The 14,009-nt window shown below is 41.6% G+C and overlaps 1 protein-coding gene across 3 annotated transcripts in view; it reads right to left on the bottom strand.

Moving 5' to 3' along the window:
• The window catches only part of LOC122811451 (ABC-type oligopeptide transporter ABCB9-like), a 184,903-nt gene that overhangs the window by 122,392 nt on the left and 48,502 nt on the right, over positions 1-14,009 (bottom strand). For all 3 annotated transcript variants that reach the window (XM_044083301.1, XM_044083300.1, XM_044083302.1), the window contains exon 3: positions 1,485-1,599. In XM_044083301.1, the coding sequence (XP_043939236.1) occupies positions 1,485-1,599 (115 nt within the window). The remainder of the gene's footprint in view (positions 1-1,484; positions 1,600-14,009) is intronic.

Here is a 14,009-nt window from a genome sequence, read left to right as displayed (position 1 = left end):
ATGGGTTGCCAACTGGCTTACAGACAGAACTCACACGGACTCTAAACCAGTCACAAGTGGTGCCGCGCAAGGCACGGTCCTGGGACCCCTACTGTTTGGCATATACTTCTCAGAAGTACAGGCAAACACAGGAGGATTATGGCTAACCAAGTTCGCTGATGACTGCAAACTGGGAGCCATAATTGACTCTCCGGCTGACATGTACAGCCTCCAAAAAGGCCTTACTGAGATGGACACCTGGTGTCAAAGTCATGGTCTCAAGCTAAATGCCAAAAAACACATAGTCATCCCATTTTGGAAAAACAAAACACCCACGAATTACCACATAGGTGGCAGGCCCCTTAATACAGAAGAGGTAATAAGAGATCTGGGGATCCAGGCAGATAGTGATCTCTCCTTTGATAATCATATTGCCAAAGTAGTTAGGAAATCCGTCTATGTGGCCCATTTAATTACTAAAGGGTTCCCATCGAAATAAAGAAGTTATAGTGCCCCTCTACTCGTCACTCATCAGACCCGTCATAGGAGTACAATGCCCCATTTGGGATGTACCTCACAAGACACTTCCAACAGCTGGAAAGACCACAAAAGGACCTCACCAAGAGGATTACTGGCCTCAAACATATGTCCTATGCAGACCAACTGAAAAAACTCCGTCTGTACTCAGTGGCATATCGCTTACTCAGAGGTGATCTCTGCCTGACTTACAAAGCCATGTCCAACTCAGAATTGATGGACATGCTCCACCTAAAGAAATCCAAGTCATTGTGAGCTAAACCTTGCCACAACAATAAATAGAACATGCTGGAGGGATAGATTCCTGTCACAGAGACTCCCCATGCTTTGGAACAAAATTCCTATCTGCATTACGCAGAGCCCCTCACTAACACTCTTCAACAGAAACCTTGATGAGTGGATGGGTAACAGAAAATACACCCCTGGGATCACTTCATTGGATCTGCTTGACAGAGGCTCAGTAAACGTCGACACACTCTGGCTAGGCTTATAAATGCCCTCTGGCAGATAGCCTAGTACCTACCTATGAACCTATGGTTGCAGTCTCTGATGTTTGGTACAGTAATTGCGTAAGCCATTCTAATCTGAGAGTCTACTACAGAGGCATTTCAAAAACATGTTGGTGTATAATATACAAGCACTGAAACGAGTGCAACAAAAAGTATACGGAACATAAATTACATAAACTCTGAAATACAGAAGTAATACATGGAAAAACAGAGTAAACAGCCATGTGGCCAGTGAATGTTTACCTACAGACATAAAAAGCAACATACAGGAGAAAATATCTACAATGATTTGTTATTCCTGTAACTTATCTGTATTTATGATAAAAGACGTTATTCTGCTCCATCTGTGGTTGAAAGCTGATGCTACTCTTTTTGTGAACCTTTAACTCTTATGTGGCATTTGTCCCTTCTAAGAAAAATCATGCAGTATGTCTTTGACTCCAAGAACAATTTTCTTACCTTCCAATGGTTAGAAGAGACATGGTCATGACAGCATTGAAAAAGGCAGATGGATCATCTTTGTTCGCAATCCAGTCAGTCATACGGCCTGTATAGTAAGGGATGGCCATTTCACCTGGACAGGCACAAAAGGAACATTTGACAGTTCAAAATGGGATTTTTTTTATTATAAAAGTACAACCACATTCCAGATTTGTCAAAAGCACACTGTTTTAAATTAAGTGAAACTATGTTTAACTTATGCAGTATGCTTGCTTCATTTCTTTTAATTTATTCTTGGACATTTGTTTAATGGGGAAGTTTGACCCATTTTCAGAGGAAGCACATAGAGAAAAGCTCCACGTTGACGTAATATGGTTACAATTAAATAAAGGTTTTACAAAACCTACTGCAGAAGAACCATAGTGCAAATAAATGGAGAGATATGACAAACTGAAAACAAACACTACCAACAGTTCAAGTTTTAATAAGCTGCAGTTTAGAAAGACATAAAACAAACACTACCAACAGTTCAAGTTTTAATAAGCTGCAGTTTAGAGAGACATTAAACACACTTGAGTACACTGTTTGGAACATAGATGACTAAATAACATAGCCTAAGAAAAATATATTTGTTCTTTATCTAAGAAAAACAAAGTGTTTGTATAGAAGGAATTAGCAAAAAGTAGGTGGGGGGCTGGAAGGAGGGAGGGACTAGTTTAGCCTGGGGTAGTGCAGGAGCAGAGCCAAGTCTTATTTATGCAGTCTTTTAGTAGATTGAAGTTGGACAGGTTACAGGTACATCTAATTTGCAGAGGGACACATTTCTTAGCAAAAGAACAGGAGTATAGACTTTGGCCAAAGGATTTGTGGGGTTTATATATGAAGATGTTGCTCATTAGATCAAAGTAGCCTATTAGGGTGATAGGAATGGAGAACGGGAGTAAACTCTGGGCAGCATTTGGCTTTGTGGTAATGTTGTGAGTGGAGATAAGCTATAAGCAATCCAAATGGTGAGGCAGTTCAAGCTGATTCAAAGCTTTAGCTGTGGTATTGTTAGCTGGTGGCAAATTTTCCAACCTTATTATAGCATGCCTCCAGCTTATTTTTAACTGTAGCCTGAAGGTTGGTTAGCATGGGAGAACCATATAGGAGAGATGGGAGAAAGTAGGTAGTGGCAAGAGTGGTTTTGGTGGTGCTGCTAAAGACTGTTTTATGACTGTGGTTTATTCCTAATTTTTCGTGAGTCTTTGTTACATTATTCTGAACATGCAAGACTAATTTATCATGTATAATCACACCACGAAATGTTGTATGGGAGACTACTTCAATTTCAGTTTTATTTAGTGAACAGATTTTGAAATTTGCTTTATCAGGCATGTCTGATTTGGGGAAAATATATATATTTTTTTTTTTAAGAGTGGAGTAGTAGTTGGGCCTTATGAAGCCTTTTCCTCAAGTGAGGAAAAAGCTACTTGTGTGCTATGGAGGGGTTTAGGCAGGTTATTCAATGTGCATACAAGCAGAGAATCATCAGCATATTGTATAAGAAAGGCTGGACATACATAGGTACAGAGATCATCGATAAAGATATTAAAGAGGAGGCGACCAAGAATAGAGACTTTGGGTCCATCAGTGGAGACTTGTATTTAGGGAGAAGTATTCTACCACTTTACAAGTAGAGCCTGTCAGTTAAAGAGGTACTGAACCACAGTTATGAATGGATAGTCCAAGCTGAGACAGTTTATACATGAGTTTAGGTTGAGAAACTGTACTGAAGGCTTTTGACAGATCACAGAATAAGGAGGAAACAAGTTTTCCTGAGTCCCTTTATTTCTTTACAGAGTTATTGAATGGCAGAAGGGCAGTAGTGGTACTGTGTGTTGGGCAGAAGCCATACTGGGTGGATGTTAAGAGCCGTTCCTCTAAACGACAGTGGAAGAGTTGCTTATCAGTACATCTTTCAAGAATTTTGAGAAAGGTGATAAATTTGCAACACGGCAAAAGTTATAGACATCTGCAGAGATGTCACCTCTAAGAAGAGGGATTCTACACAATTTTTTTTCCATAGTGGGTGTAAATAGGATGTAGCTATTGATTTATTGACAAGGATAGAGACCGGGTAAGCTATGGCACTGGCAGCTACCTTTTGGAGCATGTCAGCTGTGGAGCAAGGTTTGAGTTTACGTAGAAGTTTTTGTTATTACTGATGTGGAGACAAGTCCTAACTGGAAGTTGCTACCAATGGATACAGAGGTTAAATTAGGTTTGTGTAAGGAGGCTAGGGAGGGTGGGATAAAAGATGTTACAGTGTGTATGGTGCATGAAGAATTTTGATTTTGGTCTAACCTATTTATTGCTGAAATACTAAGACTGGATGTTATTGTGGAGGTGGTAGAAGCACTGGATGGGACTAAAGTGTTTTTAGTTAGGGAGGCAATGCCTTCTATGAATTAGGTATCGAACAAGGTAGCAATTTCTAGTAGAAAGCTATTATGAGAAAGTTTGGGTTCCTTCTTGGAACCCAGACGTAACAGGTTATGTACCAATTTCCAGAATTTTTTGGATCCATTTTGTGTTGAAGTTGTAGATGGCTATAATACTGTAGATTATTTTTTCCCTAGGTTAACTAACGTTTTACAAAGATTGTGAAATTCTCTATAAAGTTGCAGGTTATAGGGAGTTATTAGTTTAAGCCATTCTTTCCGAGCTTTGTCTCTGTGAGACATTGAAATTTATGTTTGGGTAGTGATCCATGGGGTGTGGTTAATTTTCATTTTTTTTTTTTTTTTGTGTGTGGAGTGGGATATGACAGTTTAGAGTATTTAAGAACAAGGTATTACAAGTATTGACCACTTCATCCAGTGACACAGATTTTAGGACAGACCAATTAAATACTTTCAATGCATTGATGGAGTCTTTATTGAATGTTTTTAAACTGGTAAGTGTTAGGTTGGTGGGTTGTATTTCTAAGGGTATAAGTTGTAAGGTGGTTACCAAGTGAGATTGGATAGGTTCTAGAATTTGTAAATATACTAGGGTCAGAGACCAATATCCAGTCTAGAACTGCACCTTTGCTGCTGGTATTACTAAATCTGGTGCATCTTTTGATAAGCTGCGTGTAACCATAAAGGTTTATGCAAGGTGAGGAAAAGTCTGGCGTAAGATTTCACCAGTCAATATTTACATGTCCTAGTATGATTTTTTTCACAAAGCATTTTTGTTGTCCAGGAGAAGATTTCTCTAAAGTTGGTACATTATTTTCAGGTGGGATACAGACTAACAAAACAGCTGCATTTTACTGTTAAGCATTAACGGGGGTACAAGTATTTTGGCATTTTAGAATGTTGAGTGAATAGGGAAAGAAACTGTATGAACTTGGATAAATAAAGGGTACTCCACCTGCTTTCCTGTGGGGGCCATCAACTCTGATAATACTGTAGCCTGGAAGGGGTAGTTCGGAATCTTTAATGTTAGGCTTAAGCCAGGTTTATGTGATGTCAAGAATATCAGGGTTATACTGAGATATCCAGGCATTTAGTTCTGTAATTTTGTTACCAATGCAACGGAGGTTGACCGTGATGATATTGAAATTCCTTTTGGAAGATGGAGAATGATGATGTGAGGGGGTTAATGCACTGATTTTATTAGTGCGCATAGGTGATGGTTTAATGGTAGGACCATACAGTAGAGAAGAGGCAAGTCTGAGGTGATGGTTGAAGGAGGGTTAGTTAAGTCACAATTCTGTAGTGGCGGTTCTTTACTATTTTGATTAATTAGTGAGTTTTGGGGGCCTGGGTTGGGGTGGACATCACCACTGTGGGAGTTTTAAGAGGTACTGTATTGATTTAAAGGTGATCTGTGGGCAATTTCTTTTTAGTAGAGTGGTGGTAGATATTTTATGTTTAAAATAAATATGACTTGAGGGATTAAAAAGTTTTGGAGATATTTTGTTATAGCTATTCCTGATTTCAAAATGTGCTCAGTATACTGGAGTTGGGGGTGGGGGTGTACAGAGGTGAAAGTATACAGTGAAATTTTGACAGTTTATTAGACAGGATGTTAGTAGCAGCAAAAAGAGACATGATTCTTGCAAAAAAAAAAAACTGAAATTTTGGTGGTTATAAAGAAGAGGAAAGGGTTAGGTGCAGTATGAGGTAGAAGAGGCAGGGGTAGAACAGATGAAGAGAAATAAATGGAGAAGATATGTCTTATTAGTCTATTCCACTTGTGTAACACAGAGGGGAAACTGAGGGGTGCCAAAAATATTAGAAATTAGAGATATACCGAGGAGAATATAACTAAGTACGAAGAATGAAATTTAGGTGCATGCAATAGTATGAAGAGAAGATGAGGCAGATATAAATTTTTGTGGTTGGGAGGGGTGACAACCTGGGAATGGTTATAAATGAGATGGTTATGTTGCTGCAGATGGGAGGAGTGAGAGATCCTGTGACAGGCTGGAATTCAGACAGGGAGGTGTATGTCAAGTAAATAGGAAATGATGCTGTGGGTGGTTAGGAATGGGGGTAGAGTGAACAGCAAAACAAAGCAGAGCATAGCAAGGCAAAGCAGGATCAAACTGAGTCCTACAGGAAATGGTCAGTCATGATCAGCAAAAGGTAGCTAAAGTGTCTTAATAGACTATGACAAAGCAATAGCAGTGGTAGTGCTAAAAACTAACCGCAAACAGATAGAGCAGGACAATGTGTCAAACAGCAGTATGAGGGTGCCAAAGGAGATAGAACAAGGCCAGTCCAGATGGAAGAAAGTAGACCAGGATTTTGGAGTAGATATATGTAGCAGACAGGGAACACACAGCAGCCAAAAGATAAACAGTAAGTCACTGTGTGCCTTACAACCGAGAGACAATCAGGACAGTGTCCAGGGTACAGCAGCAGATTAACAATGGTCTTCATAGGAAGGGAGCTGGTATGGAAAGTATTCCTAAAACACCTCAAGTTTTCATACAATAAAGTGAAAGGGGAGAGCTGCACTCACCCTAAGGCAGGAGATACTATTAACAGTGACATTCCACTACACTTTTCCAGAAAATACTTAACTGAACAGTTGCAATATAAGGAGGTTCGTTACTTAAGGAACTTCTTTGTGACCTCTTACTCTAATGTCCTCTGGAGCCAACATAACTGCGTGTCCTGACCCTGCTTTTAAGTTTTGCCTGATGCTTTTAAAGAATCTACTAACTTCAACTGTGTTTTTTTATTCTACAAAGGTATTTACTGAACATTTCATGGTGTGTTTGAAATAAGGCATAACTAACGGAAAGCAATAATCTGAAATACATTTGAATAGTCCCGATTTTTCTGCATATATCAGCAACCTCAGAATCCCAACATTAAGCAGCAAAGATAAGAAGGTAGTCAGTGCCTTTGGAAGGAAGACATTTTATGCCCACAACATGGCTGTCTTGCACTTCAATCATATACTGCAGTGTACACAAAATCTCATTATTCACAACGGCAACCTTCCTTCTTCCACTCTTAAGAAACATACATTCTACTATAAATAATATGCAATAATCGTATGTCACATATGCACAATTCAGTTCCATCAGCACAATTAATACTGCATCAGTGTACATTATCAACTCTATATCTTGTCTAAAATAAAAAAAAAATCCTCTTTCCACAGGGAACAGAATGGATCACTCCACAGTATACTGCAGTACATTCTCCAACCTCCCAGTTTTGACTCCTTCGTTGAAGGCAATAAAATGTAAACTGGAAATTATCCCTGCACAGCAGGCCATGCATCACCCTGTGTCAAAGACCATGTCATACCGTCCCTTTTAGTAAAGCTGGCAGTCAAGATGATATAGTCATCCTAAAGTAAAGGGTATATCTACCAAGTAAACTTCTTTTACATTAAAAGTTACCCCAGTAATGTGAAGAAATGTTGCAAACATTTGAAAGCCTGAGCAAAAATAAAAATATTTTCTTGAAACATTTACACCGACCTTAGAATAGCTGAAATACAGGATTCTTCTGATCTATTGCCATAGAAAGATAGTAACCACCCTAAAGCCCTAATTCTTGCAAGGATTCCCAGTCATGGATTTAAACAACATAATTTTAAAGGATAGAAGTGCAAGTCTAAATGGCTGAAAATCCAGCAACTGGTTAACTTAAGACTGAAAAAGTACAGTTTTGTACCTACCATAAATGTAGATGTTTGAGTGCTAATACAGCTGCAGTCATAACTGATGGGTTCTCCTGCCGTCAGGCGGGTCCTCGGTCGGCCGAATTCCAAAGTCTAGGTCCGGCGTCGGTTGTCGTCGCTTCTTCCCTGACGTCAGTGCGACAGGGGTATAAAGGAACCAGCCGACGCCATTTTCTTCAGTTTTTCTTGCCCCAGATGTCAGGTGCCCCCAGAAGGAAGGCAATACATAAATTTGTGTAATAATGCAGTGCAATATAATCAAAATACAGTAGTTGCAAGCAAATACATCATAAATGAATACCCCAATCAGGTTGTATGAGGATGCGTTAGCCTATAGGCCTGTCCCAAGAGGGGAAGGAGGGAGGGAAACCTGGACTGCAGCTGTATTAGCACTCGAACATCTACATTTATGGTAGGTACAAAACTGTACTATGTTCATCGTGCATACAGCTGCAGTCATAACTGATGGGTAGAATCCCAAAGCTAAGAAAGGGGTGGTAGGGACTAGGTGGAACTAGGAGGAGCCAAAATGCCCTACAAAACTGCAGTGGCAAAGCCTGCTCTAGATTTGGAGTATAATGGTAGGTTGTAGTGCTTGGAGAAGGTATAGACAGAACTCCAAGTGGCTGCTTCCAAAATATCCTTGGTAGGAACTCCTCTGAGGAAGGCTGCAGAGGTGGCTGTGGCCCTGGTGGAATGAGTTCTAATGCCTGTAGGAACAGTTTTGCCATGAAAGGAATAGCAAAAGCGTATGCAGTGGGCTATCCATTTTGAGATTGTCTGTTTGGAAAGTGGCTTTCCTTGAGCTCCTACTGCATAGGACACAAAGAGCTGTTCTGATTTTCTGAAAGGCTTTGTTCTGTCCAAATAATAACACAGTTGTCTGTGGATGTCCAAGGAATGTAGTAATCTCTCCCCTTTGTTTTGAGGATTAGGATAAAAAGTAGGTAAATGTATGGCCTGATTTAAAGCTACCCTGGATACCACTTTAGGCATAAAGGACGGGTTGGTTCGTAAGGAAACTCTGTCCTGATGGAAGATGATAAAAGGCTGGACAGCCATGAGAGCCTGTAGTTCTGAAACTCTACGAGCTGAGGTGATAGCCAGAAGGAAAGCTGTTTTCCAGGACAAATATTGCAAATCTGATGAGGCGGCTGGCTCAAAGGGAGGCAAGGTCAGTTTTTCCAGAATGAAATTAAGATCCCAAGCAGGTATTGGTTGTTTCCTTGGAGGTCTTAAATTCTTAGCCCCTCTGAGGAACTGTCTTAAGAGAGGGTGAGAGAATAAAGGTGGATCAGTGTTGTATTCTGCAGAAATGGCTGAGGCATGGATTTTGATGGAGGAGAATGAAAGTCCACTGCTTAGCAGCTCAGCCAAATATTGTAGTATTTGAGGTAAATTCTTTTTCTCATTCCAGACACAAAACCGTTTCCATTTTGCGGAGTAAGCTGATCTAATTGATGGCCTTCTGGCCTCCAAAATGACATCCTGCACCTCCTTGGAGAGTAGGGCCTGCTGTGATGCTAAGGAATCTTCCATGCGGCTAGACTGAGTGTTTTTAGCTGGCTGTGAAGAGTTTTGAAGCTGTGCTGAGTCAGAAGAAGAGGCATTAGAGGCAGGGTCCATGGTGGGGAATGCATCAGGCTCCTCAGGAGTGGGTACCAGTGTTGCCTTGGCCAGTCTGGAGCAATGAGAATCATCTTTGGTCTGTCTGCTCTGGTTTTCAATAGAACTTTGGGCAGCAGAGGAAGAGGTGGGAAGGCATAAACTGTCATTGATGTCCAACTGAAAGAGAGTCACTCTCCAGGCCTTTGGATGGAAAATCCTTGAGCAGAATTTTGTCAATTGATGATTTTTGTGGGAGGCAAAGAGATCTATGTCTGGCCTTCCCCATTCTTGAGTTATTTCTGTAAAAACTTTTGGATGCAATTTCCATTCGTGTGGATCTGTCATATTTCTGCTTAGGTTGTCTGCCAGCGTGTTTTCCTTGCCTGGCAAGTACTGTGCTTGTAGTTCCATTTGTAAGTCCATGGCCATGTTCCAAAGTGAGATGGCCAGTCTGCATAGGGGGTAAGAATGTGTTCCTCCCCGTTTGTTTATGTACCACATGACTGTGGTGTTGTCTGTTCTTATCAATAGTTGACCTGGTTGTAGAAGGTCCTTGAAAGCTATAATAGCATTTATTACTGCTAGCATTTCCTTTTGATTGATGTGAAGGTGCTTTTCTTTTTGGGACCATTTGCCCTGAATGCACCGATCTGTCATGTGCGCCCCCCAGGCGTAGTCCGAGGCGTCTGTTGTGATGACTTGATTTGCTCGAGGCTTGCTGAATGGAAGACCTGTGTTTGTTTGACATGCTTGAGCCCACCACAGAAATTCCTTTTGCAGACATGGAATTAGTGGTATTATTGTTTCCAAACTGTGGCTGTGTTGAAACCATATGTTTTTCAGGTACCACTGTAGTTTCCTCATATGCAGCTTTGCACATGGGATTAGTAAGATGCAAGATGCCATGAATCCCTGAGCCTGCAGGATTTTCCTTGCAGTCAGCCTGGTGCAATTTGCTAGTGTTCTGAAGTATTGAATTAGTTGCCCCTGCTTCTCTGGTGTGAGGTAGGCCATCTGGGTGTTTGTGTCCAAACTGGCACCCAGGAAAATTATCTTCCGAGAGGGTATTAGCCTTGATTTCTTTTTGTTAACTGTGTATCCCAGAGAGTTCAACAACATTATTACATACGCCAGATGTTTCAGAAGAATGTGCTTGCTGTCTGCTTGGATCAGGCAGTCCTTCAAATAGGGGTATATTTGTATCCCTTGAAGTCTGCAGTAGGCAATTACTGATGCCAGGCATTTCGTGAATATTCTGGGTGCAGTAGATAAGCCAAAGGGCAATGCAGAGAATTGATAATGGGTTGAACCTGCAAGAAATCTGAGGTACCTTCTGCAATTCTGTCTGATTGGGACATGCAGGTATGCCTCCTTGAGGTCCAATGTTACCAGCCAAGACTCCTTGCCCAGCATCATGGGAAGAAGTTGCTGTAGAGTGAGCATCTTGAATTTTGGTGCAGTAGAAATGTGTTTAGGATGGATAGGTCCAAAATAGGTCTCCAATCTTTTCCCTTCCTTGGTACCAGAAATAGCCTGGAATAAAACCTTGACCTTGTTAGATGCGTAGGTACCTCTTGAATAGCTTTCATGTTTATGAGCTCTGTAATTTGCCTTTGTGCCTCTGCCCTTTGATTGTGTGGCAGGTTTGGCATGCCTCTCATTTTGGAAGGGTGTGAAAATGGAATTTGTAGCCTCTGTTTATAATGTCCAGGATCCATTTGTCCTTTGTGACAATATGCCAATTTTTTGAAAATAATGCCAGCTTTCCTCCTAAGGGAGCTGCCATTTGAGACTTGGCTGGCATGCAAAGGGGAAAGTCATTGGGTTTGCTTTCTGAAAGATTGCGAGTTATCCTCACCACCTCTTTGTGTAGGAGCTTGCCATTGTCTGCCTCTAAACGATCCTTGGGATTGTCCTCTGCCACTCGGGCGCCTGTATCTACCTCTTTGGGGTCTGTGCGTGGCAGGAAAGGACCAGTTTTTGGAAGGCCAATTTCTACTAAAACGTGGGGGTTGTACCTGTAGAAAATCTTTCACAGTTTGCATTGATTTAGCCTTTTCCTCCATTTTCCTTAATACCTCCTCAGCATTAGCACCAAATAGTACATCCTTTTGAAGAGGGGTGTCTAATAATTTAGCTTTGACATGATCAGGCAAGGCTTGTTCCTTGAGCCAGGCATGCCTACGTATGACTGATCCTGTAACAGCAGCTCTACATGAGGCCTCTAGAGCATCAAAACCACATTGTAAGGTATGCTTACCCACTTGTTCTGCACTATGCATCAAATCCTGCAACTCCTTCAAGTCTGATTGTTCAGGTTGTGACATTTTACTTTTCAATTGTGATAACAAAAACTGTTGGTATTTTAGCATATGGAACTGACAGTTTAAGGCCCTCATGGTTAAGGTGGCCGAGGTATATACCTTTTTCCCCACCTTTCTAAGGATCTGGAATCTCTCGGAAGGTAATGGATTTTTAGCAATGGAGGCCTTAACTCCCTTGGGGCCCTGTGAGATGGTTTCTGGGTCAGCAGCATGGCTTTTGTATAGAAATTGGTGTGAGTCAGGAACCCTGTAGTACCTGTCAGGCTTAACTGGAGCTGGAGGTAGAGAGTCCGGGTTAAGGCAGGCCGAGTAAACATCATCTAGGATGTCCAAGACAGGAGGTATAGCCAGAGGCCTGTGCTGAGGTAGCAAGAGAAATTCCCTAAGCCTTTTCTTGGAATCTGAATAATCTTGGCCTTCCCAGTGGAAGTGTTCCCTTAAGGTATGCAAAGTTTCCCCAAATGAGTAATCCTCAGGGGGATACAGAAGGATGGACTCCTCCATCAGAATCTTCAAAGGGGAGTAAGAATGTTCCTGATCATCAGAGTCCTCTGAAATAATGGAGCCCTGATCAGAGGAGGGGGAAATCTTCCTCCACTCTGGGCCTTTTGTCGGTGGGGCTGAGAACCTCTGATAAGAGTAATTAAATCCTCAGCCATTTTAAGCATCTGTTTCTTAGGCATGGGGCCTGGAGATGGGCCCTGTGTAGCTGGTCTCAGAGTGCATGGTTGCTTTAGACTTAGTGAAAGCCTTGATGGAGAAAGAAGAGGAAGATCTGAAGACACTTTGAGTGGAGGTGGACCTGTCCACATTCTGAGTTTCAATGCCAAGAGTGGCTTCGGTATCTGTAGTTGGGGTGTGGGCAGAGGAGCCTGCGACCTTGGGCACAGGAGACACCGCCAAAGAAGTGTCGTCGGTAGTCAAGGGCTGCGTAGGCGCCTCGCTGAGAACCGGAGCACGTGTAGTCGGCTTTGGCGTGGTGTCGGTAGAGGCCGCGGACCTCGTGTGTCGGTCCTTATCTTTGCATTTTTTAGACAAAACTGGAGTCGGAGTATCCGACGACATAATATAGTTAAATGCTTTCCCAAAATAATGCTGGGCGAAGTCCGCCCGACGCTTAATGGTGAGTTTGTTGAAAGTAGCACAGAAACGACAGACCGAGACGTCGTGGTCTGGGCCTAAATAAGGTATACAGAGGGAATAGAAATCCTTATGCGGTATTTGCTTCCCACAAGAAATACAATTATTCACTTTGTCTGACATCGGTCTGAGGCAAGAAAAGTTTCCCCAACGGGGTACTTAGCTTTCAAGAAGACTTTGGTTTCCAAATTTTCGTAATCTCAGGAGCTGGCCGACCGGCACTTGCGAACTGCTTCTGCTTCGGGCACCGCGAGGCAAGAAAGACTGAAGAAAAAGGTGTCGGCTGGTTCCTTTATACCCCACGTCGCACTGACACCAGGGCAGAAGCGACGACAACCGACGCCGGACCTAGACTTTGGAATTCGGCCGACCAAGGACCCGCCTGACGGCAGGAGAACCCATCAGTTATGACTGCAGCTGTATGCACGACGAACATCAACTTTATCAATTTCAAAAATGTACAGTAGAGATAACCCTATCCCTCAACTAATGTTAACCACAACACTACCCCTAAAGTTAATGATGCCCCTTAAGGCTGGCATTTAACTAAGCAGCATTTCACATTGTGTAACATTACACAAATGGACTTTTTTCATTTCATGTACATTTTTTTATTGAGTTTTTAGCAAAAATATATTCCATCCATGCATACACACATCATACATACACAGCATACTTGCCCTCCATTCTATCTCCTCCCTTCATTCAGTTTATAATCTAACATCTCTCCCTTTCCCACTTTTACACTCATTTCCCCTTACTTTTCCATTTCCTCTCTACTCCTTCTTTGTTCCCCTGCCCTACGCTCCTTTTCACTCTCTTTTTTGGTGTTGTACATTTTGTAAAAGTAAAAATCATATGATTTTAGAGCTCTTAATTAATGGAATATGCTAAAACTAAATATCACCCAACATTGTATTGTCACGTTTGTATCCTTCATGTATCCCAAGGGTGAATCTGAAAATGCCGAATCAGCATGCTACCTTGTTCAACAAATAAAGCCATCAAATGAACATACTATTTTACAATGTATCAACACAATATTAAACTTTTGCAATACTTACCAGCAGAGCAGCTTTATCTCAATAGAACCCCAAAGGCATGACAGTTGTATCTATAAAAATAACTAACTAACAAAAAACTACTGCAAAGTCTCCTTCCAACTAACCACTAGTCATGCATGACATATTTTAAAAATCCACACCAGTGACTTCACACATGTGCATGAGCGTGCACACATACCTCTCACTCCCAAATTTGACACTTGCAATGTAATTGTTACCTTAAACTCATT

Source organism: Protopterus annectens, chromosome 9.part0 (genome assembly GCF_019279795.1).
Source record: "Protopterus annectens isolate FY-2018-M chromosome 9.part0, PAN1.0, whole genome shotgun sequence".
NCBI classification, from domain to species: Eukaryota; Metazoa; Chordata; order Ceratodontiformes; family Protopteridae; genus Protopterus; species Protopterus annectens.
This window is presented reverse-complemented; position numbering and strand designations above follow the sequence as displayed.